The sequence below is a fragment of the Chenopodium album genome, chromosome 27 (assembly GCF_948465745.1).
Source record: "Chenopodium album chromosome 27, dcCheAlbu1.1, whole genome shotgun sequence".
Taxonomy (NCBI): domain Eukaryota; kingdom Viridiplantae; phylum Streptophyta; class Magnoliopsida; order Caryophyllales; family Amaranthaceae; genus Chenopodium; species Chenopodium album.
In genome coordinates this window covers 1,279,956-1,306,964 of record NC_137860.1, presented here as the reverse complement: position 1 = coordinate 1,306,964, position 27,009 = coordinate 1,279,956, and the positions used below count along the sequence as shown (strand labels likewise).

General features: G+C 34.5%; 1 protein-coding gene and 2 pseudogenes across 1 annotated transcript; 2 read left to right on the top strand and 1 right to left on the bottom strand.

The window, feature by feature from the left end:
• The first annotated feature begins 486 nt into the window (after positions 1 to 486).
• On the top strand, positions 487 to 2,953 carry LOC145618956 (chalcone synthase 3 pseudogene; annotated as a pseudogene).
• Positions 2,954 to 12,577: 9,624 nt separating this feature from the next.
• Positions 12,578 to 15,122, top strand: LOC145618955 (trans-resveratrol di-O-methyltransferase pseudogene; annotated as a pseudogene).
• A 1,078-nt stretch (positions 15,123 to 16,200) lies between these two features.
• On the bottom strand, positions 16,201 to 18,099 carry LOC145620792 (chalcone synthase 2-like). The gene is made up of 2 exons (XM_081675503.1): positions 17,922 to 18,099; positions 16,201 to 17,192 (listed from the first exon to the last, which is right to left on the bottom strand). The coding sequence occupies exons 1-2, from the start codon at positions 18,097 to 18,099 to the stop codon at positions 16,201 to 16,203; spliced, it is 1,170 nt and encodes a 389-aa protein (XP_081531629.1).
• Positions 18,100 to 27,009: the final 8,910 nt, after the last annotated feature.

Here is a 27,009-nt window from a genome sequence, read left to right as displayed (position 1 = left end):
CATAAAATAAAAATAATTCAACAACTTGTAAGCTTACAATAATAAATAAACATGAAATTGACAAGTCTTACAAATCACCTTCAAACTTAGACTTGAGATTAAAAAATTAAGATAAGAAATCACACAAAGGAAAATCTAAATGTCTAACTCTAGTGTAAAAGTTTAGGAAAACCAAAAATTATAGTGGAGAACTATAGGGATTGGTCGAATGGATCAACGAAGTAATGTTTAATTTAGTCAAATAGCTACCAACCCAAAACTACGTACATAATATAATATGAGGTGACTTGTATTGATCCATGTAAGTGACAATTTATGACGTTTAAATTAATTTTTATATAGTTAACCTTCAACAAGTTTCTACTATATAAAGGCGTGATTGCCTTGCAATAAATTCATAAATCCTAGCATCAATATAATCTAAGAATTCTTAGCTTTCATTAAATTATTATACATCCTAGCTTCAATATAACCTAAGAAATTAAAATGGGTTCTATTTATGAGATTCCAATGCCTCCAAAAGCAAATGGTCCGGCCACTATCTTGGCTATGGGCACAGCCAATCCACCAAATGAGTTTATCCAAGCTGACTATCCCGAGTACTACTTTCGTAGTACAAATAGCCAACATTTAACCCGTCTCAAGAGCAAGTACCAGCGCATGTGTATGCCCTTTGTTTCTTATCCATTTTTCCTCTTGTTGCTTGCTTAATTTATTTATTTGTAGATAGTGTGAATGATCTAAGTGAACTTAATCTCATTTGAGTTTTTGATAAATGTTAAGTAGGTCAGGTCCTTTAATTTGGAAGCACCGGTGAAGGAAAGCATAATGAAAACACTCACTACTTCTAAGTTAGTTCTCTAGTTGGGTTGTATATAATCCTGAGATCTCGAAGTCATAAAGGATAAGGTTTAATATGACAAATAAAGGCCCCATTCACTTCACCATATTTTTGTTGAACTGAAATTATTTTTACTAAACTGAACTTATTTTTGCTTAACTTAAATTAATTTTACTGAACTGAAATTAATTTTATTGATTTTCTATTATATTTCTTCTTCAGATTTATTGATTTTTACTGAATTTAAATTAATTTTACTGAACTAAACTTATTTTTACTAAACTATAATTATATTTACTGAATTCTTTTTAAGGTCAGTTGAACAGGGCCTAATAAGTGTGCCCTTCTTTTTCTCCTAAATAAAAAACCTCTACGCTTTAGTAAAATTATTTGGGAAATAATAAAGTAATTGTACGAGTGTATTACTGAGTACAGTTAAATTATATATAAATCTATTCAAATAAAAAAATTAATGCAGTATGTAGTACTATATATGTATAAAGTTACTAATATAGAAGAAGCATTTAAAAAAAAAAACACCCATAACAAGAAAGTGATACAAAAAAAAAAAAAAAAAAAAACAGAGGGAGTATATACATACCACATACGAAGTAAGATAGTTGGAATATCTTATTTTTTTATGGAAAGTAAGAAAAATAATGTATAGATTAAATTATGTTGATAAAAAGCTCTAGCAAAGGTAGGATGCTAAGGGAAGTGATGAATTTGTATCTCTTGGTCGTATTCCTAATAGCTTATCAACTTTTTTGGCGGAAATTGATCTTCTATCATCATAAAATCAGCTACTTACTTCTTTTAAAAAAAATAAATAAATAAAGAAAATTAAATGATTTGTCGACCTTGTATTCCCCAATTCCCACAATTTTGGAACCCCAATTGACATGTTTTGATATTGGTTCAATCAAATTTGGGTCACATAATTTGGGAATTCAAATATGATATGACTAGCTTGAATTTTATTCACGTTTTATATGAGCATGTACCCTTTGCTTTCATTAGAAAGATTTTCATGAGAATCACGACTAATTATATATATATATTTCCCTTGGACGTGACATTGATTTCCATATAATTAATTGCAGGCGATAAATCACAGATTAGGAAACGTTACTTGCACGTAACCGAAGAGATCTTGAAGGAACACCCACAAATGTGCGATAGGAAGGCTTCTTCCTTAACAGCCCGTCAAGCTATCCTGGCCACTGAAGTCCCCAAACTCGGAAAAGAAGCCGCCGATAAGGCGATCGCCGAGTGGGGCCAACCCACATCTAAGATCACCCACCTCATCTTTGGCACCAACACCTTCGTCGACACCCCCGCCGCTGACCAATACCTCGCCATGCTTCTCGGCCTTTCGCCTTCCGTGAAGCGCTTTGTTCTCCGCCAGGGTGGCTGCCACTCTGGCGGTACGCTCCTTCGTATAGCCAAGGCCATGGCTGAAAACGAACGCGGAGCACGTGTGTTGGTTGTTTGCGCCGAGTTGAGTACTGTCATTTTTTACCATGCCCCTGATGACACTAATCTTTTACCACACACCTTATTTGCTGATGGTGCTGCCGCATTGATCATAGGTGCTGATCCTGATGAGCCAATAGAGAAACCTATTTTTCGGCTCGTGTCAGCCGACCAGGCCACAATTCCCGGTACAGACGGGACTATACAGGCCCGTCTGAGGGAGGAGGGTATGGTCGGGGACATTGAACCTGATGTTCCTAAACTTATTTCCAAAAATATCGAGAGTTTGTTGATTGAATCATTTGAGAGAATTGGGGTCAAAGATTGGAACTCCTTGTTCTGGATCCCTCACCCTGGAGGTCCGGCTATATTAGACCAGATTGAAACTGAACTCGACCTTGAGCCGGGGAAACTAGATACCACTAGGCACGTCCTAAGCGAGTATGGGAACATGTGGGGTGCGAGTGTGTTGTTTATATTGGAAGAGATGAGGAATAAGTCGTCCAAGGAGGGCAAATCGACTACCGGAGAAGGCTTGGAATGGGGTGTGCTCTTTGGTTTTGGTCCTGGCCTTACTGTTGAAACCATTGTGCTTCAAAGTGCTTCGCTTAATTAATTTCAATTAATTGGGATTAAGATGTTAAACTAATAATATATGCATTTGTTTTAGTAATGTTAAATTGTTTTAATTTTAATTGTACGTTGAATAAAAAGTTTACACCAAAATAATTTGAGTACGTTGTGTACTTGTATTTTTTTTTTTTTTTTTTTTTTTTAACTATGGTGGAGGAGCTAAATGCAATACTCCAACCATAAATTGTTGTAATAATAGGTGTTGTTACTTGTTAGTACAACAACATTAAAGAGAATATATATAATTTTTTTTGCAATATATTATTATATATGCTTCAACTTATTATTATTTTTTTTAATGTCTAAATTCTTTTAACATACTTCAATTTTATTGTAGAAGTTATTATAAGAATCTTATAATTTATAAATTAATTTTGATATTTGATGAATGAAGTCTTATTTTATTAGTAGCTCAGTCTCAGGTGGTAAATAAGAGGTAGGTGAGGTAGTTGGAGTATCAAAAAATTATAAAAGAAAGATAGTGGGATTAATAGTTTAATGAAAAGTAATGAATGAATATGAGAGAAAAGATATAATAAAAAAATAGTAGTGGATTTGGGTGGGGACCATGAGAGGAGAGAGATATACGAGTAATATTTTAATGTAGTTTTTTGCCAAAAAAGGATGTGTAGTCATACATGACAATTGACAAATGCATTTGTATTGCTTAGGAATGGGATTTAATGTATATTTATATAGTATTATCTATATTTCTACAATATTAAAGCTCTATCTATTTTTGCCTTATTACTTCCTAAAAGTTTTCCTAAAGTTTACAATAAGTTAGTAAAATGATGAACCTCATCTATATTTCCACTGACAGGATGAACCTCATTTATCACCGAGGGCCATACAAATGCATTTGTCATGTATGACTACACATCCTTTTATGGCTTGCTCAAAGTAGTATGATGTTTGAAGAGTTGCGTGTTTGGTTGGAAGAGGTGCCGGATTGTGCCTTAGATGTTGTAACCTTTGACAATTTGGGTATGGTTTAATAAATCTCTCCGATTCCCCGTCCGAAAAAAAAAAAAAAGAAAAAGAAAAAACCTACTCCCTCCGTCCCCTTCAACTCTGATAGCCCCTTATGGACAATTTTCACAGGAATTAATAAACACAAATAAGAATAATTAAAATAAATTGAAAAAGTTTATTGACATTGGGTATGCAAAAAAGTGGAGAGAGAAAGTAATAAAAGTACATGGAAAAACAAAATTTACATGGAAAATTTAAATTTACACATGTATTGTTGCAAATTGGAGGGAATTTTGGTAAAAAAATTAATATTAATAATTGTTGGAAAAAGCAAATGGGGTGAACATTTTGAGACTAAAATTCGTCCATAAGGGACTATTAAAAGGGGACGAAGGGAGTATAAAGTTAACAATAGTCATCATCATGCACTAGTAGTTTAATTAGTTAGCTTCATAAAGTACTAGTCACCTAATTAATGATTAGTGTATATAATTAGCTTCATAAAGTACTAGTCACCTTATTAATGATTACTTAATTAGTGTATATAATGAACAATGTTAAACGGTGAAGGTCAATAAAAAAATAAAAATAACTTCGTTCCTGATTAGAAACCAGTTAATAATAAGGAATAATTCTTTTGTTAGAAACTATCTATTATAATTTTTTTTTGTTTTTTGCGAGAAACTATAAAAAAAAAAAAATATATTGTGAAGAACTACCTTTTAAAAGGGTATATGTTATAAATGACTATCCTAAGTCGGAATCCCACACTTGGTCATGTTATAAATGACTATCCTAAATCGGAATCCCACCCTTGACCAAGTTTTCTGGCGTTCACCCTCCACATGACTTTTAAAAGCATTTCCCTCCCTTTTCCCCCTAATTTTGCCTTCCTGATGCCCTCCCCCCCCCCCCCCCCCCCCAAAAAAAAAAAAAAAAAAAAAAAAAAAAAAAAAAAAAAACTGATAATAAAGAATCACCTATATATTATAATACTGATATTGATCTCTTAGGTATTTTTATGTAGTAAGCCTAGCCCAAACCATGAATCAAACAATCAGCCCGCTTATGTTAGTTTTTAATCTGAGCATACCTCTTATTTTTTTTTTTTTTAAACGTCCCTTAGGTAGTTAGGTGTTATAATTAATTTTTTCCACATCAGATTAGTATTTTTTGATCAAAGAGACATTTTATCACAAATGACTGGTCTCTTATTCCTTTTTTTTTGGAAAATTTGACTACAATAATCCAACCTTTGCCCGATACTATTTTAATAATCCCACCTTTCGTTAATTGTACAATAATCCAAGCTTTGGCCCCCCTTCTATTATATCCGGACTAGATGACTGGCAACCGGATACCACAATCCTTGACCCCCCACTTGACTTGTTGACCCGTACCTTGACCATTTGGACGTTGGTTTCCCTCCCAAAATTTCCCAAACCTCATTAACTCCACCCTCCAACCACTTATGTCAAATCATCATCAATGGCGGTCGATTTCTCACCGTTCACCTCTCTGTAAATTCACTCCTCTCAGTTAATTTCTCACTCTCTTTCATCTCTAAAAGGCAAAAGCTTGTTTGGGAAGTTTTTTCCAGAAAAGGCAAGAACCCAGAAGTGGAAAAGTCGCGATTTTTATAGCGAAGGAGAGGTCGAATTTTGAGGTAATTTGCGAAATTGAAACCTAATTTCATTGAAATTTAACTGTAATTGCAGTAAAGTTAGCGTCTTTGTTGTGATTGTTGATGTTATTGCTGATGTTGTTTGCTAAATTGTGGTTGCGGAATTTTGCATGTTGCGATTTTTTTGGATTTTGGTTTTGTTGTTGTGATTTGTAGTGGCCTTTGGTAAAGTGAATGTTATTTGTTCTGAATTTTGTTTCTTTTGTTGCATAAAATTGTTGGATTATAGGTAGATATTGATGATGGATGGTTCTTTCACTTTGAAGTACTGGTATGGTGGGGTTTTTAACATAATTAGGAATGGAGAATTGGTGTATATGGGGGGAAAAGTAGGACCTTTAATATTGACCCTGATGAACTGTGTTGGTGGTGGTTAGAGGATTTTGCTAACAAATGTGGGGTTACTGTGATAGAAGGTATTTATTACTTAGTTCCTGGTCTTACCTTATCTGGTGGGTTAAGGAGGGTGTACAATGATGTTGAGGTGTTAAAGTTGAGTAAGTTGGTGATAAAGTCTAGATGCATTGAAGTGTATGTACTTGAGAGAGTTGAACACCCAGTGTTGAATCCATTAGACACACTTGGCAACCAAAACAAAACACATGCATTGGATAAAGTTGGTACTTCATCTAAGGGCCAGAAATTAGCAATAAGGAGGGGCCCACCAAAGCCTTTATTGTCAACTGTCCAACCTGTTTCTTCCTCCTCAAAAGATTCCCACACTTTTTCCACCATAACATGTGCAAACACTATCCAAATCCCTAGCCAAACAACACCAGCTGCTTCAAAAGAAATACCACCTCCCAAACAAATATCTGGCATTCAGATCTCAGAAAAAACTCCCCAAAAAACTACTTCTGAAATTCAAAACCCCTCTGCTTTGTGTTTTGACCTGAATGTTCAAACAAATCCAGTTCCTGATGACTATGACTGGGAAGATCCCAGGCCTAACAGTCCAATTAACCTGAATGATATGCTTGAGGGCTACACAACTGATGAAGATGGTGACCCTAGTTATAACCCAGTTACTGACAAGGGAAAGTTTGTGGTTGAGGGTAGGGAAGAGTCAGAAGGGGATGACTATAGCTGTGATGAGGAGATGGTGAGGAGGAGCCTGAGATTGTTGAGGATGAAGGTTTTGGATCTGATGTTAGAGATGATGAAGAGTGTAGGTCTGCTCGGGATAGAGTGAAGGAGTTTAACAGCAAGATTTTGGTGCTAGCTGAGAAGCTGCAAAAGGAAGCAGAGGATGGTAGGCTAGGAGCTGTTTCTGAAGTTGAACTTGGTGGTGAGGCAACTGCAACTGATGCTCCTGTAAGTGATTATGAGGGTAGTGATGATGATATCCACACACCACCAGGAAGTGGTGATGAGGGAGTAGGTGTAGTTAGGAAGAGAAGTCAGCTTGTGAGTAGGGATACAGATTTTTCCCAATTTAAGTGGAAAGTGGGTCAAAGGTTTGCTAATAGGGAAGATTTCAAGGATGCTGTTGCAAAGTATGGGATTCTTCAAGGTAGGAATGTGTACATTAGTGACAACAATAAAAATAGGAACCAAAGGACAGGCATAAACTGTGTTCCTAACTGTCCTTTTTATTTGTATGGTTCTTGGGAGTCAAGGAGGGCTACTTTTGTGGTGAAAAGAGTTGTAGATGAGCATACATGTCATAGAAATATGCAGAAAAACAGGCAATTAAAATCAATTTGGGTTGCTAGACAATTTCTTGAGGTTTTTAAGACTAGGCCACATTGGCCTGCAAAGGAGATCATAGAGACCATTAAGAGGGCTTTTAAGGTTGTTGTGAAGAGAGACTTTGCATACACTGTAAAATATAATGCACACAAGTTGCTCCATGGGAGTATGCATGATCATTACAGGAAGGTGGGGAGCTATATTGCAGCTTTGAAAACCAACAGCCCTGCATCAATTGTGCTTCTGGTGAGTGATGAAACTAAGAACCCACCTGTGTTTAAGAGGTTGTTTACATGCTTTGAGGGTGTGCAAAAAGGCTGGGTAATTGGCTGCAGAAGGATGATATGTGTAGATGCCTGTTTTTTGAAGACATTTCTTGGAGGACAACTTTTATCTGCTGTTGGCAGAGATGGGAATGACCAGATGTTTCCCATTGCCTGGGCTGTAGCTGAGGGAGAGAACAACATGTCTTGGGAGTGGTTCTTCCAGCAGATTCAATCATGCCTGGGTTTAGGAGATGGAGAAGGAATTTGCATCATTTCTGATGAGCACCAGGTAGTTGAATTCCAATGTCTTTTAATAATTGTGTATATTCAGTTACATGTTCTCTTGTTAATGAGTTGTATGTGTTGCAGTCTATACTCAGTGCTGTAGCATCAGTTTTGCCAAAGGCTGAACACAGGCATTGTGCCAGACATGTGTTTGCCCATTGGCATAAAAATTTCAGAGGGGATGAATTCAAGTTGCAATTCTGGAAGATTGCAAAAGCCTACAACAGGGCAGACTATGATGAATATTTGGAGGAGCTTAAGAAGATTAGTGAAGAGGCTGCCCTTGCCTTTGAGTCATATAATCCTGAAGTTTTTTGCAGAGCTTTCTTAAGTTCATCTGTGAAATGTGATGCAATCACAAGTAACATGGCTGAAACCTTTAATGGTTATATAATCAATGCAAGAACCAAGCACATACTGTACATGCTTGAGGACATAAGGACAACTCTGATGCAAAGAATGGTGGTGAAAAAGCAAGAAATGGAGAAAGGAACTGGTGTTCTGTGTCCCAGAATTCAGATTAAGCTTGATAAAGAGAAGGAGAAAGCAGCCTACTGTGATGTGAGCCCATCATCTGATATTCTCTTCAATGTCACATACTACTTAGACCAAGTAGTAGTTGATTTGGGCAACAGAACATGTACATGCAGAAAATGGGATATGGTTGGAATCCCTTGTTGTCATGCTGTGGCATGTATCTTCTTCTTAAATAAAGAGGCTGAAACCTTTGTTGACAGCTGCTACAGTAGGGATGTGTATCTAGCATCATATGCAGGTAATTACTTCACTTCTACAGTTTGTTGTATACACTTATATCATATATGTTATTGATGTGTTGTAGTATGAATTTGTAGGATCTATACCTCCTTGTGAGGGAGAAAGGCACTGGCCTAAGGTGGATTTTGACTTGATTCCACCACCTATCAAAATAGGTACTGGAAGACCTAGGAAAAACAGAATCAAAGATCCATTTGAGGATCCAAAAAAGAAAGGAGTCTTGAGTAGGACAGGAATGGAGATGACATGCACTTTGTGTAGTGTCAAAGGGCACAATAAGAGAAAATGTCCAATGAAGGACACTACTGTACCAGTTACACAAGTACAACCACCAGCCAAGAGACCTAGGGGAAGACCAAGGAAAGATGGCCAACCACCAATTCCTAGGACAGGGGCAAACAATCCCACCACACAAAGCCAAGTGGGTTCTACCTCTGCTGGTCCAAGTATTTCCACTCCATCAATTCCTTATCTGTCACAAGACCACCACTCTACCACAGCTCAGCCTACTCAATTGTATAGAGGTGGTAGAATGATTAGAAGAGGTAGAGGTTCAAGAGGGGGAAGAACTGCAAGAGGGGAAGGGGGTAGAAATCAAGGGAATGCTGGTGGGAGGGGTTCAACACCAAGGGGAGGAAGAACAGGAAGGGGTGGTGCAAGAGGGAGAGGTGGCAGAATTCCCATTGGAGTTGGTGTTTTTATATCAACTGATGGAAATGCATACACCAATGTGAGTTACTTTGTTGTTGTTGTGTTGTTTTTTTGAGAAATTACCATTGAATTTGGTCATTAATTTGTTGTTTTATTTTTCCTTCTTCAGTCACCTGCTGGGAATGGTAGACTTGTCTCTTTGACACAATCAAGCCAAACATCAACCATTCAATGATCAAATTAGGACAAGCTGCAGTTCATGTTATTTTGGTTGTTTCCATGTATTGAACAATTAGTGGCTTAAGTTTGGAAATGTAATTTTTTGATCATGGTGCCTGTCATTTTATGAACAAATGAACTACTGCAGTAAGCTGTATATTTTGGAAACAATGTAATTAAGCTGGCATAATTTAAGCCATGCATCTTATTTATTTCTCAGTGAATTACATTCTTGTTTTCATTCATCTAAGTACATCCACCAACTAAAACACTTCCCTGATTACAGAACACTTCATTTAAGGTAAAACACTAGGATAGCAAAAAAAACCCAAGAGAAGAATAAAGACATAGAAAAATTCTTCTCATTCCTTGAAGTTTTCATAAGTTCAATCCTCATCTGCCCAAGTTCCATCTTCATCTCTTGCAATTCTTCTTCTGCATTTTCTTTCTTAATTTGCAACTTCTTTATTTTTTCTTCCATCAAACTCTTCTCCAGCTCAAGCTCGGCAATTGTTGTTTCTTTTTCAAATAATTGAAACCGCAGGTCATCAACAACAGTATCCCCTGAGTTCCACTTGAAAAAATCGCAAGTGGTGTCATGCCATAACACACACAAGGTACTTCAATTGCAATTACCCTAAATCAATTGAAAACCCTAAATCAATTCAATACCAAAATTGAAAACAATTAAACTTACAGGCCACAATGGACACCCATAAAATTTCATTCCCATGTTAGGTCCGTTCTTGACTGTTCGCAAAATTGCATCCCTTCCACACTTGCACTTCACCTTTCTTCCATCTCTTGATGGAGAAGACGCACCAGAGCAACCAGAAACTTGCCTAATTGCAGACATTATATTGGCTGAATTTTTAAATTTTTAATTGAAAATATATTCAATTTTTAGTGAGGGAGGAAGATTGCAAAATTAGGGATGAATTGATTAAACAAGGAAGAAAAGGGAGTGAATAGATTTATACAGGGAGAAAGAAGGAGAAAGATCCGTTGAAAACAATAGAAAAAAAAGGGAAAAAAAATAAAAAGGGAAGAAATACAACAGTCATTGCCACGTAAGACAGCAACCTACTGTTGCAGGTTTGGTTACCTGCTAGTCCGGATAAAATAGAAGGGGGGCCAAAGCTTGGATTATTGTACAATTAACGAAAGGTGGGATTATTAAAATAGAACCGGGCAAAGGTTGGATTATTGTAGTCAAATTTTCCTTTTTTTTACCCACAAAACCTATTCAGTTACTTATTACTAAGCCTTGTTTGTTGAAGGATGGGTACAGCCGTACAGTGTATTGTACACGAAAATACTAATATAATAGTGAAATGGATTAATAACTCAAAATTTAGTTGGGAAAACATTATAGCATTCCACATAATTTTTTGTAAATTTGGTTCATGAAATTAATTTCGTACCTCATTTTCCAAATTTTGGATCCGTCACTACATCTATACTATCAATACTAATTTATTGTTTCATCCAATAAAAACAAAATTGTTTATTATTTCCTTCTTTGAGGAAATAAAGTTGTTTAAAAACCTTGTTTGATAATTTTACTTTTAAATAATTCCTCCATAATTTTTATTGGTGAAACTAATTCACAATAGTGCTAAATGTGTTTTCTGATACTTGTATATGTTTGTCAATACTCAATAGTAGAAGTGCTTGTACTGTTGTACTATCCAAATGCAAAAATATTATTAATTAATAATTGCTAATTCAACACACAATATAGTATTGTTCAACCGAGTTGTGCTAACTTATTGGAATTTCGTGTAGCTCACTTATGTCATGACTTAATCCACATTCAAATTAAATACATTGGTCTTAATCATGTTGTGTCTAAAATATGTATTTTTCTTGTTTTTGGTAGAAATATCATTGTCTAATGACAAGTGATGTATAGTTAATCAATTAATTATAACTGAAGTAATAATTTAAGTAAATCTCAATTGAAAACAGCAGATTTGACTTGCTCCATCTTAATCATGTAGTGAATTAATAGTATTGTCAACGAGCCTACTATCAAGAACAAGTCCCTAAGCTCTAATATAATGAATCTTATATTCAAATTGGAAAATGTGTTTGAACTTGTAAGTTAGTGGTTAATCATTCCTAATTAACCTATCATAAAGTTGAAGTATTAGATTTCAATTTGTAAATTACAAGTTAGTGGTTAACTAATCCAAGATTCCTAGTTAACCTATCATAAAGTAGAAGTACTTGATTTGAAATTGTAAGTTTGTGGTTTATCATTCCTAATCAACCTATCACAAAGTTTAAGTTCTTCGTATTAGATTTCAACTTGTAAGCTACAAGTTAATTAGTGACTAACAAATCCTTGTTAACCTATTATAGAGTAAAAGTACTAGATTTGAACTTGTAAGTTAGTGGTTTATCAATCCTAATCAACCTATCATAAAGTAGAAGTACTTGAGTCATGTCCCCCTTTTTTTTCAATGTCAATTATTGTTTTTAGATTAATTTGAAACTTTCTCTCACCTTCTACAAGTTTTAGGGTCTACTAATCATTCATGAAAAAAAATATTTTAAGGTGTTTGGTACAAAAGATCAATACAACAATCTAACGAATCAGACGAAAATTTTCTTCACGACTACAACAGATCGATAACCCCTAGCTTAAAAAGGTTGTATATCACAGTGATATGAAAGAAGGTATGAAGGATGTGCGATTTGTAACAACGTAACGAGTGTTGATTAATTTGCTGACAAGATAATTTATTTGATTCAATTATCATGTATTTGTTAGATTTAAATCTTCTCTTTGTACATGTCGTATGACTTTTATCTATGAATTAATTTTATATCAAAATAATTTAAAAATAAAGTGAGTTAAACAGAAAGGATAGGTCCTTCAAATGAAAAAATAAAAATGAAAAAAAAAAAAGGTTTGGTGGGGGGTCGGTGGGGGTTTATATTTTTAAATTCTATTCTCATAAGACGGAGCTTCTAGCTAGCATTCATTTTTCAGCCCTATATATACCTCTTTCTCTCAGACCAGTTTGTAGTACAATAATTGTGAAAATTAAGCAAATATAGTAAAAAAAAAAAAAAAAAATGGAACCAAACAATTGTTCCAACCAACAAACAAAAGAGCTATTAGATGCAGTTGGTTTTATATGGAACCATAGTTTATCGTTCCTAAATTCCATGGCTCTAAAGTGTGCCATTCAACTAGGCATCTCAGATGCCATCAAAAAACATGGCAAACCCATGACTCTTGATGAGCTAACTAATTCTCTTTCGATCCATCCAAACAAGGCTTCATCCTTGCATCAAATGATGCGTCTTCTTGTTCACAACAAATTCTACACCACCCAAATTATATCGACTGGAGAAGAAGCATACGATCTTACCCTAAACTCCGAACTCCTTTTAAAAGATCACCCTCTTACTCATGCACACTTAGCCCTAATAGGGATAACTCCGCAATTAACTGAACCATCACATCATTTTGCTAGTTGGTTTCAAAGTAATGACCAATCTTGTGAGTCTTCTTTTCACGTGGCTCAAGGCATGCATTTGTACAAGGGCATGCCTAGTGATTCCAAACTCAATGACTTGTTTAACCTAGCCATGGCTAGTGATTCTCGATTGATCTCGAGCTTGTTGCTGGCTAATGATGAGTTCAAGGGCCTAGTCCAAGGCGTTGAATCCATCGTCGATGTTGGTGGAGGTACCGGTACTATGATTAAAGCCATTGCTGAGGCTTTTCCTGAGGTGAATTGTATCTTGTTTGATCAACCACATGTTGTCAACAATTTACAACTAAGTGAAACAAGGAACTTGACTTATGTTGCTGGTGACATGTTCAAAGCTATTCCTCAAGCTAATGTCGTCTTACTCAAGGTGAAATAAAGACTCTTATACTCCCACTATTATATTTTTTTCTTTTATTATTGTTTTTAAATTTTAACTTAATTAAAGGCTTGTTTAGTTCACCTTTATTTTGATTATCAGATCTGGTTAGATTTTTTAACTTAACTTGCATAAACTTTGACCTTATGTGTAAGATAATATATATAAATAAAAAAATTATATCAATCGATATCTTTTTTTTTTTTGAAAGGATATCAATCAAGATCTTGACAGATTCATAATAATGTTTTTTTTTTAAGGAAAATAATGTTTATTTTATTAATATGTAATTTACACATAAACTGACTTAGTGCTAAACACAGATCCACTAAGATACATTAACTCAGCTAATGATAGCATACCTTTTGACTGGAACAAACTATCACACTCTACTCACACATGCTCCTTAAAACTTGGCACCTATAATTAATCACACTAATCACTAATCCAACTTTATAATAGCTTTGTCGTATAAAGTGATATTTACATGGAAGACATGTCCACCTATATACTCGTTGTATATAAGTGTATTTGACTTTGTCGTATGAATTGCGCTTTGTCAAATAAAGTGATATTTACATGGAATACATGTCCACCTACTTGTTGTAACTTTATCGTCTCAAGTGATTAATATATGTATCAACTAGCGTTGCCAATATATATATGTTTATATATACAATAATTTATATGAAGTATATAAAAAAGAATAGTATTTTTACATAAAAATAAATCAACTTGAATTTTATGACTATAAAAAAAACATTATAAAAATCTTAGTTATTTTACATATATTACATTATATAAGTTCGTTTATCATGATTTATAAATCCCTGTTATAAAGGTATAAAATCATTTATATGAAAGTTATCGTTACATCATAGCTTTAAAGTAGGTTTAACAACAACAACGTTCATTGTAATAATTTAACCGCCAGATGACAAGTGTCACTCTCGGTCTCTCTTTTATTATATAGTATTGATTAATGTGTAATTCGTAATAACAGGGGTAATCAACTTATTTATATCTACTTCGTAATATCTAACAAAAGTAATAATCTACCCACTAAAAAAATACAAACTCTTTACTTACCCTATACCTCCAAGTGTCTTGTTCACAAATACTAGATCATGCCGTAAAAAGGCGGCTGATGAGGTTTGATTAGAGTCATGTACTCATGTATTCCTTAGCACAAGAAAAAATATTTATATTAGTAATACATAATCGGCTATAAATCCAATCCTATTCATATTTAGATATCTACAAATATAATACTACCTCTGTTTCTTATCATATGTAACAAAGTAATTTTATATCTCACAAATAATACCCCTTTGTTGCACATAAAAAACGGAGATAGTATATAATGACTAAGCAGTTCCTATAAATTTTTTTGCAGTGGATATTGCATAACTGGAGCGATGAAAATTGCATAAAAATACTTGAAAAGTGTAAAGAAGCAATTCCAAGTAGAGAGAAAGGAGGAAAGTTGCTGATCATAGATATGGTAGTCGGAATCCCAACTGACGATGAAAATCACTCGAGATCGCAGTTTCTTGCAGACATTCAAATGTCGTATCTCTTTGGAGGAAAAGAAAGAACTGAACAACAATGGAAAATTCTCTTTGATAACGCTGGTTTTTGTGACTACAATATTTTACCAATTTTAGGGTCGAGGTCTGTTATCGAGGTTTTTCCAGCATAACAAAAATCTTGATCGATGATGATTTCTACATGTGTGATTCTGCTATAAGTTTTATGGGAGTGTTTTAAGTATCCGATTATATGTACGTTTTAAGTTTGCACTTGTTTGTGGTTTTTTTATCATGCTTTCGCATTTTTACACAATATTGGTGTTTACTTTTGTATGTTGTTATTTTCCTTTGAATAATTCTAAGTGGAATGAAGATGGGATTTGTTTATTGTTTAATTAATTCAATCTTTTTTTATTTTTTGGAACATGATGCAAATCATACAATAATGTGTATTTTAAACTAGTTTATAATGTCTTAATTGCATTCCCCTTCCCAAACAAAGCTGGAACTGGTAGTGGTTGTTAACTTGTTAATATCCAAAGGAGAGAAATTATAATTTACTCCCTCTGTTTTTTTTATATGCATCAGTTTGATCGGTACATTTGCCGAGACGTTACTTTGACCATAAATATCTTTAACTTTGTATCAGTAAAAATTGTAACAAAATTATATTATGAAACTAGACATTATGACGAATCTAATGATATATAATATAATAACATTTATTCATTTTTTAGAGGTGAAAAATTAAGTCAACCATAGTATGTGAATAGTGCAATTGTCAAAGTGATGCATATAAAAAAAACGGAGGGAGTATAAAAATACAAGAACACCAAAAAAGAAACAAAGTGATTTGTACAAAAATTTTAAGTTATTTAAAATATTTATCTACTGATATATATAGATGAATTAAACAAAACCTCACTACGTATTTTCTTAATATTGATAAGAATTGCAAAACTGATTACATATTTTCTTAATAATAATGAAAAGAATTGCACTTGTGAATATAATAGTAATTAATTTCAACACAAAAACTTTAATTTTAAAATGATGGTAGTACTAAATAAACAAATTATACTTGTACAAATTAACTTAAATCAATAATCTAAATTAAAACAAATTCCAGCATACACTAGTATAAATTTATTATAAGAAATTATTGAATACCTTTTATTCTCTAACTACACAGTCTACACACTCACTAACTAATTAATTAAACAAGTATAATTTGTTTATAATATATTCAAAACCTTCTCCAATTCAATCCTAACTAATTAATTAATTAATTAGTGGAACACTTTGAAGAACAATGGTTTCAACAGTAAGACCAGGACCAAAACCAAACAACACACCCCATTCCAATCCTTCTCCGGTAGTCGATTTGCCCTCCTTCGACGACCTCTTCCTCATCTCATCCAATATGAACATCACCGTCGCACCCCACATGTTCCCATACTCACTCAAGACATGCCTAGTAGTACTCAGCGTGCTCGGCTCAAGCTCGAGTTCAGTTTCAATCTGGTCTAATATAGCTGGACCACCAGGGTGAGGGATCCAAAATAAGGAATTCCAATCTTTAACACCAATTCTTTGAAAAGATTCAATCAATAGACTTTCGACGTTTTTTCCTATGAGTATAGGTACATCTGGACGTATTTCACCGACTAACCCTACTTCCCTTAGGCGGGCTTGTATAGCCCCCTCAGAGTTTAGGATTGTAGTCTGCTCAGCAGACACAATCCGATAAATTGGTTGCTCTGTGTGCTCAACTAGGTCAGCACCCACGATCATTGCTGCTGCCCCGTCAGCAAATAAGGTGTGAGGTAAAAGGTTAGTCTCATCCGGAGCTTGGAAACAGATAGTGGAACTCATCTCCGAACAAACAACCAACACACGAGCTCCGTGTTCGTTTTCAGCCATGGCCTTGGCTATACGTAGGAGTGTTCCGCCTGCGTGACAGCCAACTTGGCGGAGAACAAAACGCTTGATAGAAGGCGAAAGGCCGAGAAGCATGATGAGGTATTGGTCAGCGGCGGGTGTGTCGACGAAAGAGTTGGTGGCGAAGATGACGTGGGTGATGTTGGACTTGGGTTGCCCCCATTCTTTGATGGCCTTCTCGGCCGCTTGTTTGCCGAGTTCGGGTACTTCGGTTGCGAGTATTGCTTGACGGGCTGTTAGGGATGGTGCATTGCGATTGCACATTTGAGGGTTCTCTTTGAAGGTTTCTTCGGTTACATGTAAGTAACGTTTCTTAATCATTGATTTTTCGCCTGAAATAAGAAATTAAAGGCATGCAAGTAAGAGGAATGTCAATCATAATCTAATAATTTTGTAACAATAGGAAAGAATCAAAAGATGCCAAACGAAGTACAATTTTCTTTCTTTCAAAAAAATAAAAAGAAAAAAAAAGTACAATTTTCATTTGTTATTAGTCACATACATGCAAAAAAAAGGAAATTGATTTTGGCACACCCTTAATTGATTTTGGCACACCCTTTATTGATTTTGGCACACCCCTATGTGAGAAGAGCATAAAAAACTGTGCTCTCACATAAGGGTGTGCCAAAATCAATTGGGGGTGTGCCAAAATCATTTCCCCAAAAAAATATACATGTTACTTTTATTCACAACGTTAGTTTTTTCCCACTATTCTCGCACCATTACTCTTCACTATCTTCTTTTATATTTTTTTTTAACAAAAATGGATGATCAACCCTACTAAACCCGCACCTCTTGCAAGTTTAATCAGTCTAACTCCGCAAGTCAATGCTAGAGAGTAGAGGTCAAGGGAGGAGGTGAAGGAATCCCTTTACTCCTAAACAAATGTAGTTGATGGAGCTCGAACTTGTGACCTTGATGCATGTCACAATGTGGGTTCCCCACCAACTCCATCATTCAAGCTTAGTTATATTTAATTAAATTATCTATGCTGTCTACATATAATAAACAAATAATAAGAGTATAAAAAATACGAGTAGAAAGCAAATTATAGGACATACACATGCGCTTGAACTTGGCCTTGAGATGGGTTAAATGCTGGCTATTTGTAATACCAAAGTAGTAATCGGGATAATCTTCTTGGCTAAATTCATTTGGTGGATTAGCAATGCCAATAGCAAGGATTGTAGCCGGACCCTTTGATTTTTGAGGCATTGGAATCTCATAAATAGAACCCATCTTCTTAGCTAATAAGGTTATATTGAAGCTAGGATAATTTATAAATGAAAGCAAAAGAATTTTTAGATAATATTGAAGCTATAATTTATGTAAGCTAAACAAGTAAAATAGCTTAAGTATGATGAATTTGCCGTAACACGATCAAGCCTATATATAGTTGAAATTTATCATACGTACGGAGTATGATAAATATATAAATTATATTTAACTAACGTCAAATATTGTCTTGCATGCATAAATGCAAGTCACCTCAATTTGTTCTGTGTACGTAGTTTATTGCGTTGGTAGATTTTGACTTGATCATCAATTAAATATTATTACACCGCTTATCCAATCGATTAATTAATTCCTATAATATTCTAAAGTATGATAGTTTTGTGTTTGCATTGACTTTGACTAGAGTTACTCAGCTTGTTTTGTGAGTTTTCTTTGTTTGATTTTAGTTTGATGTCTTGACCCTAATATTGTAGTCTCAAGTTTGATTTTCAAGGTCAATTGACATTTTCTTATTTTAGTTTTTAGTACATTGTGGTAGGCTAACAAGTCAAACTATCCGTATAATTATTACTTCAAAAAATTTATTCAAGGTTAGAAAGAATTTGCATGTATGCGTAATTTGTATGAGGCAGTTACTGGACAATTACATACGTAGCAATTCTAGCAAAACATAAATAAGCAATAACATGAAACACTTAAACACGTAACTCTTTACGTCCTTAATTTCGTTTTCATAATAATTAACTAGTGAGTAAGCCTGAGCGTTGTCGTTGCCCCAGGATATCACTTTTAAAGTTGTGCATGCAACTGCTAATTTTTAAGAGCATTTAATAGTGTTACTACTGCTAATACTCATGCCACGTAGGATGAGTTTGTTATAAATTCTTTAGTTTTATTTGCTGATGTAAACAGGTTGTTACAAAGTTTGTTATGCCCTTCTGTAAGAAACTTCTAGCAGCAGTATATATTCTGCTCTAGCTTCCTTTTTCCTCATTCATTGAATCCAATACAATCTTCTCTTCTTCTCTCTAAATTCTCTCTATCTTCTTTAGCTTGAATAATCGCAGAATTCAATATGGTATCAGAGCGACTGTTCTTCAGTCATCAATTGAATTCTGTTGGTTTTTTTTATCTTCGTCTTCCGCATTTTTCTGCTTGTTCTCTGATTGAGGTATGCAATTTTATGATTGTTGCAGTTGATTTCTCTGATTTTGATCGAATTTCTGCGGCTTAGTTCTTGAGAATTTGATCATATTCTTCCAGTTTTTCTGGTATTTTTCTGGAATTTCTTCATATTTTGTTCATCTCTTTGTTTACTACTATCAATCATGCCTGAAAATTTTGTTTCACAACCTACTCAAGATCCTGCTAGTCCTTATTTCATTCATCCATCTGAAAATACCAGTCAATCTCTGATTTCGGAGAAATTTTCTGGAGAAGGTTAGGGTGAGTGGAAACGTAGTATGATGATTGCATTATCAGCTAAAAATAAACTAGGATTCATTGATGGAAGTCTTCCTAAGCCTAGTTCTACATATTCAGCATTTGCTACTTGGAAGAGATGTGATGCTATCATCATCTCTTATATTCTGAGATCTCTGGATACTTCAATTGCTCGAAGTGTTTTATATTTGACAACGTCTAGAGAAATCTGGAAGGATTTAGAGGAGAGGTATTCACAAACCTCAGGACCTCAATTGTTCACATTGTAGCAAAAATTATCAGATCTATCTCAGGGTCTTGATACTTCTATTGCTGATTTTTTCACTCAAATCAAGGCAGTTTGGGATCAGATCAGTGAGATGAATCCTATTCCTGTTTGTTCATGCAGTAATTGCACTTGTGCTCTAACTCAGAAATTCTTGAAACAACAGCAGGAGGAGAGACTTGTTCAGTTGTTAATGAAGTTGAATCACAAGTTCTCTAATACTAGATCGAATATTTTGATAATGCAACCACTGCCATCTATTTCTCTTGCTTACAGGCTTTTAATTCAGGAAGAAAAACAGCAGGAAATGAGTTTGTTAGCTGAGGAAGCAAATAAGACTATGGCATTTGCTGCAGATTATAAGAAGCCTCAAGCATTTCCAAGACCTCAATACCAATCTGCAAGCAATAACACTCATAAATTTGCTGTATATAACAGGAAACCTTTGTTCTGTGATTACTGCAAATTTCCTGGTCATACAGTGGATAAGTGCTTCAAAATTCATGGATATCCACCAAATCATCCTAATAAGTTCAAAGGCAAGAGAGTAGCTGCAGTTGTTCAAGGTTATGATGAAGTACAGGGCACTGAATTTGAGGATGTTCAGATCACTCATATTTCTCAGGAACATTACAGCAATTTTCTGAAATATATGCAGTCTCAGGAGTCTGATGCAAGATCTGGAGGTTCACTTGCTCAGCCTGAGTCATCTGCAGGAGCCTATGTTGCAGGTACTTGTCTAATCACATGTTCTAATTCTAACTGGATAATTGATAGTGGAGCTACAGATCATATCTGCTCTAATATTGCTTTATTTAGTGAACTTAGAAATTTTGACAAGCATCCTAATACTATTACTATTGCTGATGGAAAAAGAGTAGTAGTTAATCATATAGGCACAGTTAAGTTTGATAATGGTATACAACTTAATAATGTGCTTCATGTGCCTGGTTTTAAGTTCAACTTGATTTCTACACATAAATTGTGTAAGGATCTGAACTGTGAAATCACTTTCACTCATGATAAGTGTTTAATTCAGGATCCAACTTCGAATCAATCCTTGGTTCTTGGTAATCTGAGTTCTGGTCTGTATGCTGTTGATGATGCTGGACAATACAAGTCACAGGACATTCTATCTGATGATAGTTTTTCTTTAATAAGCAGTTCAGAAGAAGCCAAATTGTGGCATCTTAGGCTAGGGCACATGCCTTTTGATAAGTTGCATTTAGTGAATAAGAAATTTGGTTGTACTGTTGGATGTGATACAGTTTGTCAGGTTTGTCATAAAGCCAAACAAACTAGATTACCTTTTCATTCTAGTACTTCAAGGAGTAAGAAATGCTTTGAGTTGTTACATGTGGATACTTGGGGACCATATAGGGTCAAAACTCATGATGGTTATAGCTATTTTCTTACTGTTGTGGATGATTATTCAAGGCATACATGGAATTTCTTAATGAAGAATAAAACTGAGGCTGTTTCTGTTCTAAATAATCTTGTTTCCTTGATTGAAAATCAGTTTCAGTCTAGAGTTTTAAGCATTAGAACTGATAATGCTAAAGAACTTTGTGAGGGAGATATTTTGTTTCTGTATAATGAGAAAGGTATCATTCATCAAAGAACTTGTTCTGACACACCTCAACAAAATGGGGTAGTTGAAAGAAAGCACAGACATTTACTTGAGACAGCAAGGGGTTTGTATTTTCAGGCTAGAGTTCCTGTTAGATTCTGGGGAGACTGTTTGTTATGTGCAACTCACATTATTAACAGAATGCCATTGAGTAGTGTGCAATTTTGTTCTCCATATGAAATGATGAATGGAGTTAAGCCTAATCTGGAGCATTTGAAAGTGTTTGGCTGCTTGTGTTTTGTCTCTACTTTGAAAAATGACAGGGAAAAGTTTGATCCAAGAGCTTCACCCTATATTTTTCTGGGTTACCCTCCAGATCAGAAGGCTTATAGAGTGTTGAATCTTGAAACAAACAAGATTATTGTCTCTAGGGACATCATTTTCTATGAAAAACACCTTCCTTATCATTTTGACCCAACCTTTTCCTTGCCTAAATTACCTATTTTTCTACCTGTAACCACATCACTTGATCTATCCTCATATTATGAGATCCCTGAACCTTTTATTTTTCCCATAGACAATCAAAATTCTTAGCCTAATTCACAACCACAAAATCAAACACCACAAAATCAATCCAGTCCAGTTACTTGTCCTGTTCCCAGTCCAGTTCCAAATTCTGTTCCTATTTCTGCATCACATGATCTTTCTCAGTCAAATTCTACACCTATAACCCAACCTGATACTCAAGTTCCCATTAGACATTCTTCCAGACCTACCAAATGGCCCAAACACTTTGATAATTTTGTGTGTATAACAGATTCTGTGACTGAGCACTGGTGTAATATTGTGAAGTTTGAAGTGATTCCATCAGATAACAGGGCTTTGATTAATACCATGTCTCAAATTAGTGAACCAGTGAGCTATTTTGAGGCTTCTCAACATCCAGAATGGGTGGCTGCTATGCAGAAGGAGATAGATGCTTTGACAGCAAACAATACATGGGAATTGGTTCCTTTACCCAAAGGCAAGAAACCAATAGGTTGCAAATGGGTTTTTAAGGTCAAGTTAAAAGCTGATGGAACTGTTGAAAGATTGAAAGCTAGGTTGGTGGCAAAGGGCTTCACTCAGAAGTATGGCATTGACTATTTGGAGACTTTTTCACCTGTGGTTAAAATGGCTACTATAAGGTGCATTTTGGCTATTGCTGCAAGTAAAGGCTGGAAATTGCATCAACTTGACATAAACAATGCTTTCTTACATGGTGAGTTATGTGAAGAGGTGTATATGAAGTTGCCTGAAGGGATGCAGAATTCTGAGAACTTAGTTTGCAGACTAAAAAGGTCTTTATATGGACTAAAACAGGCATCTAGGCAATGGTTTGCCAAATTGACTGAAGAATTGGTGAGTATGGGCTATATTCAGTCAAAGAATGATTATTCTTTGTTCTTAAAAAGGTCTGCAAGTTCTTTTGTCATGGCTGCTGTATATGTTGATGACATAATTGTCACTGGTTCTGATGAAAAGGAAATAGAGTTCTTTAAAGCTCATCTGCATTCAAAGTTCAGTATCAAGGATTTAGGGTTGTTGAATTTCTTTCTTGGCATTGAGATTAGTCACTTGCCTGCTGGTATTCTTATGACACAAAAGAAATTCACTAAAGAACTCTTACAAGGCTGTCATATGGATCTGTCAAAGGCTGCTCATTCTCCACTCCCTACCTATTTGAAGTTACAGTGTGATGTTGGTGATTACTATTCAGATCCTGAGTTATATAGAAGTCTGGTGGGCAAACTCAATTTCTTATCTCACACAAGGCTTGATATAGCTTTTTCAGTCCAGACTCTCAGCCAATTTTTACAGCAACCTAGGCTTCCACATGTTACAGCTCTGCACCATGTGCTGAGATACATTGCTCATACTATTGGTCAAGGAATTCTGCTGAAGGCCACAGATAAGCTGACATTACAGGCATATTCTGATTCTGATTGGGGAGCCTGTCCTAATACTAGGAAATCTGTTACAGGCTATATTCTTTTGTTGGGTAGTTCTCCTGTTTCTTGGAAATCAAAGAAACAAACTACTACTTCTACAAGCTCTAGTGAAGCAGAATACAGAGCAATGGCAGCTACAGCATCTGAAGTTGCTTGGATGGTAAGATTGTTACAGGAACTTGGAGTGAACAATTTGCAACCAGTTACTCTGAGGTGTGATAATCAGAGTGCTATTCATATTGGGAAGAACCCTGTCTTCCATGAAAGGACTAAGCACATTGAGATCGATTGTCATTTCACAAGAGAAAAGGTCTTGGAAGGGTTATTAGAGCTCACCTATGTTCCTAGTGGAGAGCAGTTAGCAGATATTCCGACTAAGGCTCTGCCTGTTCATCAGCATTCGAAGCTCAAATCCAAGCTTGTAATGTCTGCCTCTGACATCCATTCCAGCTTGAGGGGGGCTGTTACTACTGCTAATACTCATGCCACGTAGGATGAGTTTGTTATAGATTCTTTAGTTTGTTATTTGCTGATGTAAGCAGGTTGTTACAAAGTTTGTTATGCCCTTCTGTAAGAAACTTCTAGCAGCAGTATATATTCTGCTCTAGCTTCCTTTTTCCTCATACATTGAATCCAATACAATCTTCTCTTCTTCTCTCTAAATTCTCTCTATCTTCTTTAGCTTGAATAATCGCAGAATTCAATAAATAGTATGTTTGTAGTATATATTTTCAATTCTCTTATAGTATAATGTTATTTAGTGTGCAACTTTAAAGCATAATTGGCTATTATTAGTCTAACTGGTTAAACAATAATGTCTCTTTCAAGAGGTCAAGTGTGTGAACCTTCTCATCGACATATTTTTTTCCAAATATAGTTGAGACAACATGGAGTGTTGTTGGTAGTGCGGGTGACGTGGCATATTGAGAAATTGAGCAGATGACATGGCATAATAAAGAGTTGAGTTAGTGATGTGGCGTAATGAGGGGATTTACGTGGCATTAAGACGTTTTTAGAAACACCTTTTAATATATTAGTATAGATTTAAATTGGATTTATTGCTAGCATGTTTTAATTGATCAATTAAACGCTATATATTATTGATAGTTAAGGTACGATAAAAGTCAAAGCATATAAGATCTTCAGAGTATGTACTCCCTCCGATTTTAAATACTTGATCCACTTTTCTTTTCCGGTCGTTTTTAAATACTTGCTCCATTTCCTTATTTAGAAAGCTTTTACAATTTTTAATTAATTTCTCTCACCAAGTGGAACCAACAATATTAATTCCATATTATCTCTCCTTCAATTCTCCCCACTACTTTTGGTTTTTTACAATTTTTTATTCTTCCATCAACCCCACTACCTCCATATTTTATTACTTTCTCCAATTTCTCCTAAAACTCCGTGCATGGAGAAATGGAGCAAGTATTTAAAAACGGAGGAAGTAATACATTGTTAAATTAGTTTCAATGTAAAATTTCAAACTAATTTTAATTTTCATACTTTTTAAGTTTTTATTAATGCATAATAGCTTATATTTGAGATCAAACTTGTGCACTGGCTCATGTGCGTCAGTCTAACTATATATTGGGAGTGTATACAAAAATGAAAGGAACAGTAAACTTCTTTTACAGTACAAATATCTAATATACCCTTACTTTTTAACATTTATTACACTGCTTCAGTTTATTATCGTAATCAAATAAACAAATTTGTATTTTTTTTCTTCTTTCTCTTTCATTTTCCCACTAACTACAATATTTGGCACCCCAACCACTCCGCCCATGATGTAATATTTATAGAATAGAGTAAATACATTTTGCGTACGTAGTTTTCTCTAAGTATTGGTATATACTCGGTATGTATTTGCAAATACATACCAGGGCATTTTTGTAAATAAAGTGAACTTTTTATTAGGTAGCAAAGATACCATTAAGTGAATATATACATAATATCATTAGATAATAATTTACGGCATTATAATACCTTCTGAAGTTCTGATTTCATAAATATATCCTGTTACTCCCACCGTTTTTTTTATATGCATCACTTTGACAATTATACTATTCACATATCATGGTTGACTTAAAATTTTCACCTCTAAAAAATGAATATATGTTGTTGTATTATATATCATTAGATTCATCATAATGTCTAGTTTTATAATATAATTTTGTTACAATTTTTTACTAATACACAATTAAAGATATTTATGGTCAAAGTAGCGTCTCAACAAATGCGCCGGTCAAACTGATGTATATATATATATATATATATATAAAAAAAAAAAAAAAAAAAAAAAAAAAAAAAAAAAAAAAACAGAGGGAGTATTTTCCTAGTAGTACAAATAGATTTTTATAATATAGACTAGGTACAAATTCCAATGGTACGTACAAATTAAATTAATTATGATTCACGAAGAAGTATGAAAGTACCATTGATCTGAGACTAATAGTAATCTATATGTTTCTAGTGGTGTATAAAATATGACAATGAAATTTAAAGTTTTATAGAAAAAGACCAATATACCCTGGTGTGTATGATGCTTAACATATCAGGCCGGTATAAACCTCGCAACCCGATCTTGACCTGTACTCAATGACTTGACTTGAATAACCCGGCATATGACCCGAACTAGACTTGAAACCTAAAATTTACCTTACCCGATAAGAAATGTAGTTGTCCTGAATTTGATATGATACCCAAAGTGAATCGACCTGAATGTAGCCGACCTGAAGCTGACCCGAAACCTGAAGTGACATGACCCAGAAATGATTGAACCCAAACACAACCTGACGACTCTTATTTATTTGACCAGAAGTCTCAACCCGACCCGATTATTAGTTGAATAGAACCCGAAATGACTAACATGACTAGAACTTACCATTGATGCAACCCCATATGACCCGCTTCGAATGACCCTGTTCTTGCTAGGTCTAACCGGGTATGCACCTAGACGACCTCGTAGTTTTGGGTTGGTAGCTAGCCTTTGGCTCAACTAAGTATTATTCCTACGACCAATCGCAATTAAAATAATTCCAAATAACTTTGTCTGGGTTACACATTACTTGCACACAATTTTCCTATTGTTTTGTTACCATTTTTCTTTTATTTGTATGATTTCCTACTATTAGTTTTTTATTCTCAAGTTTGAATTTGAAGGTGATTAGTAAGACTTGTCAATTTTTTATTTAATATTGTAGGCTTACAAGCTGTTTTGTGAGATTTGTCTATGGGATTTTGACTTGGTACATTAGTAGCCTTCGACTTTTAAAAATTCTACAATGTCATTCTTTAAAAATGACACCACAATTTGCTGATGTGGCAAAATATGATTGGGCGGTATTTTGTATTTTTATTATTAATTTGAATTATTTTTAATGTCCATAATGTATTAAAGTTGTATTCTTTTTTGTATTCTTTTTAATACGTGTATTTTTTTTAGAAATACATATTTATAAATTATGAAAAACTTTTTTATAATAAATATTAATTTTCAAATTTGTAATTATAATTATAAATCATAAAATTAAATTCATTCATGATTTACATCAAAAATTTTCATCATCGATCATCATCACTCATCATTGTTTATAGTTCATCGTTCATCATCACTCATCATCGTTCATCGTTCATCGTTC

Coding starts and splice junctions, on each gene's coding strand:
- LOC145620792 (XM_081675503.1), bottom strand. CDS start 18,099: ATGGGTTCTATTTATGAGATTCCAATGCCTCAAAAATCAAAGGGTCCG. Junction 17,193..17,921: donor GGCCAAGTTCAAGCGCATGT/GTATGTCCTATA, acceptor TTCTTATTTCAG/GCGAAAAATCAATGATTAAG.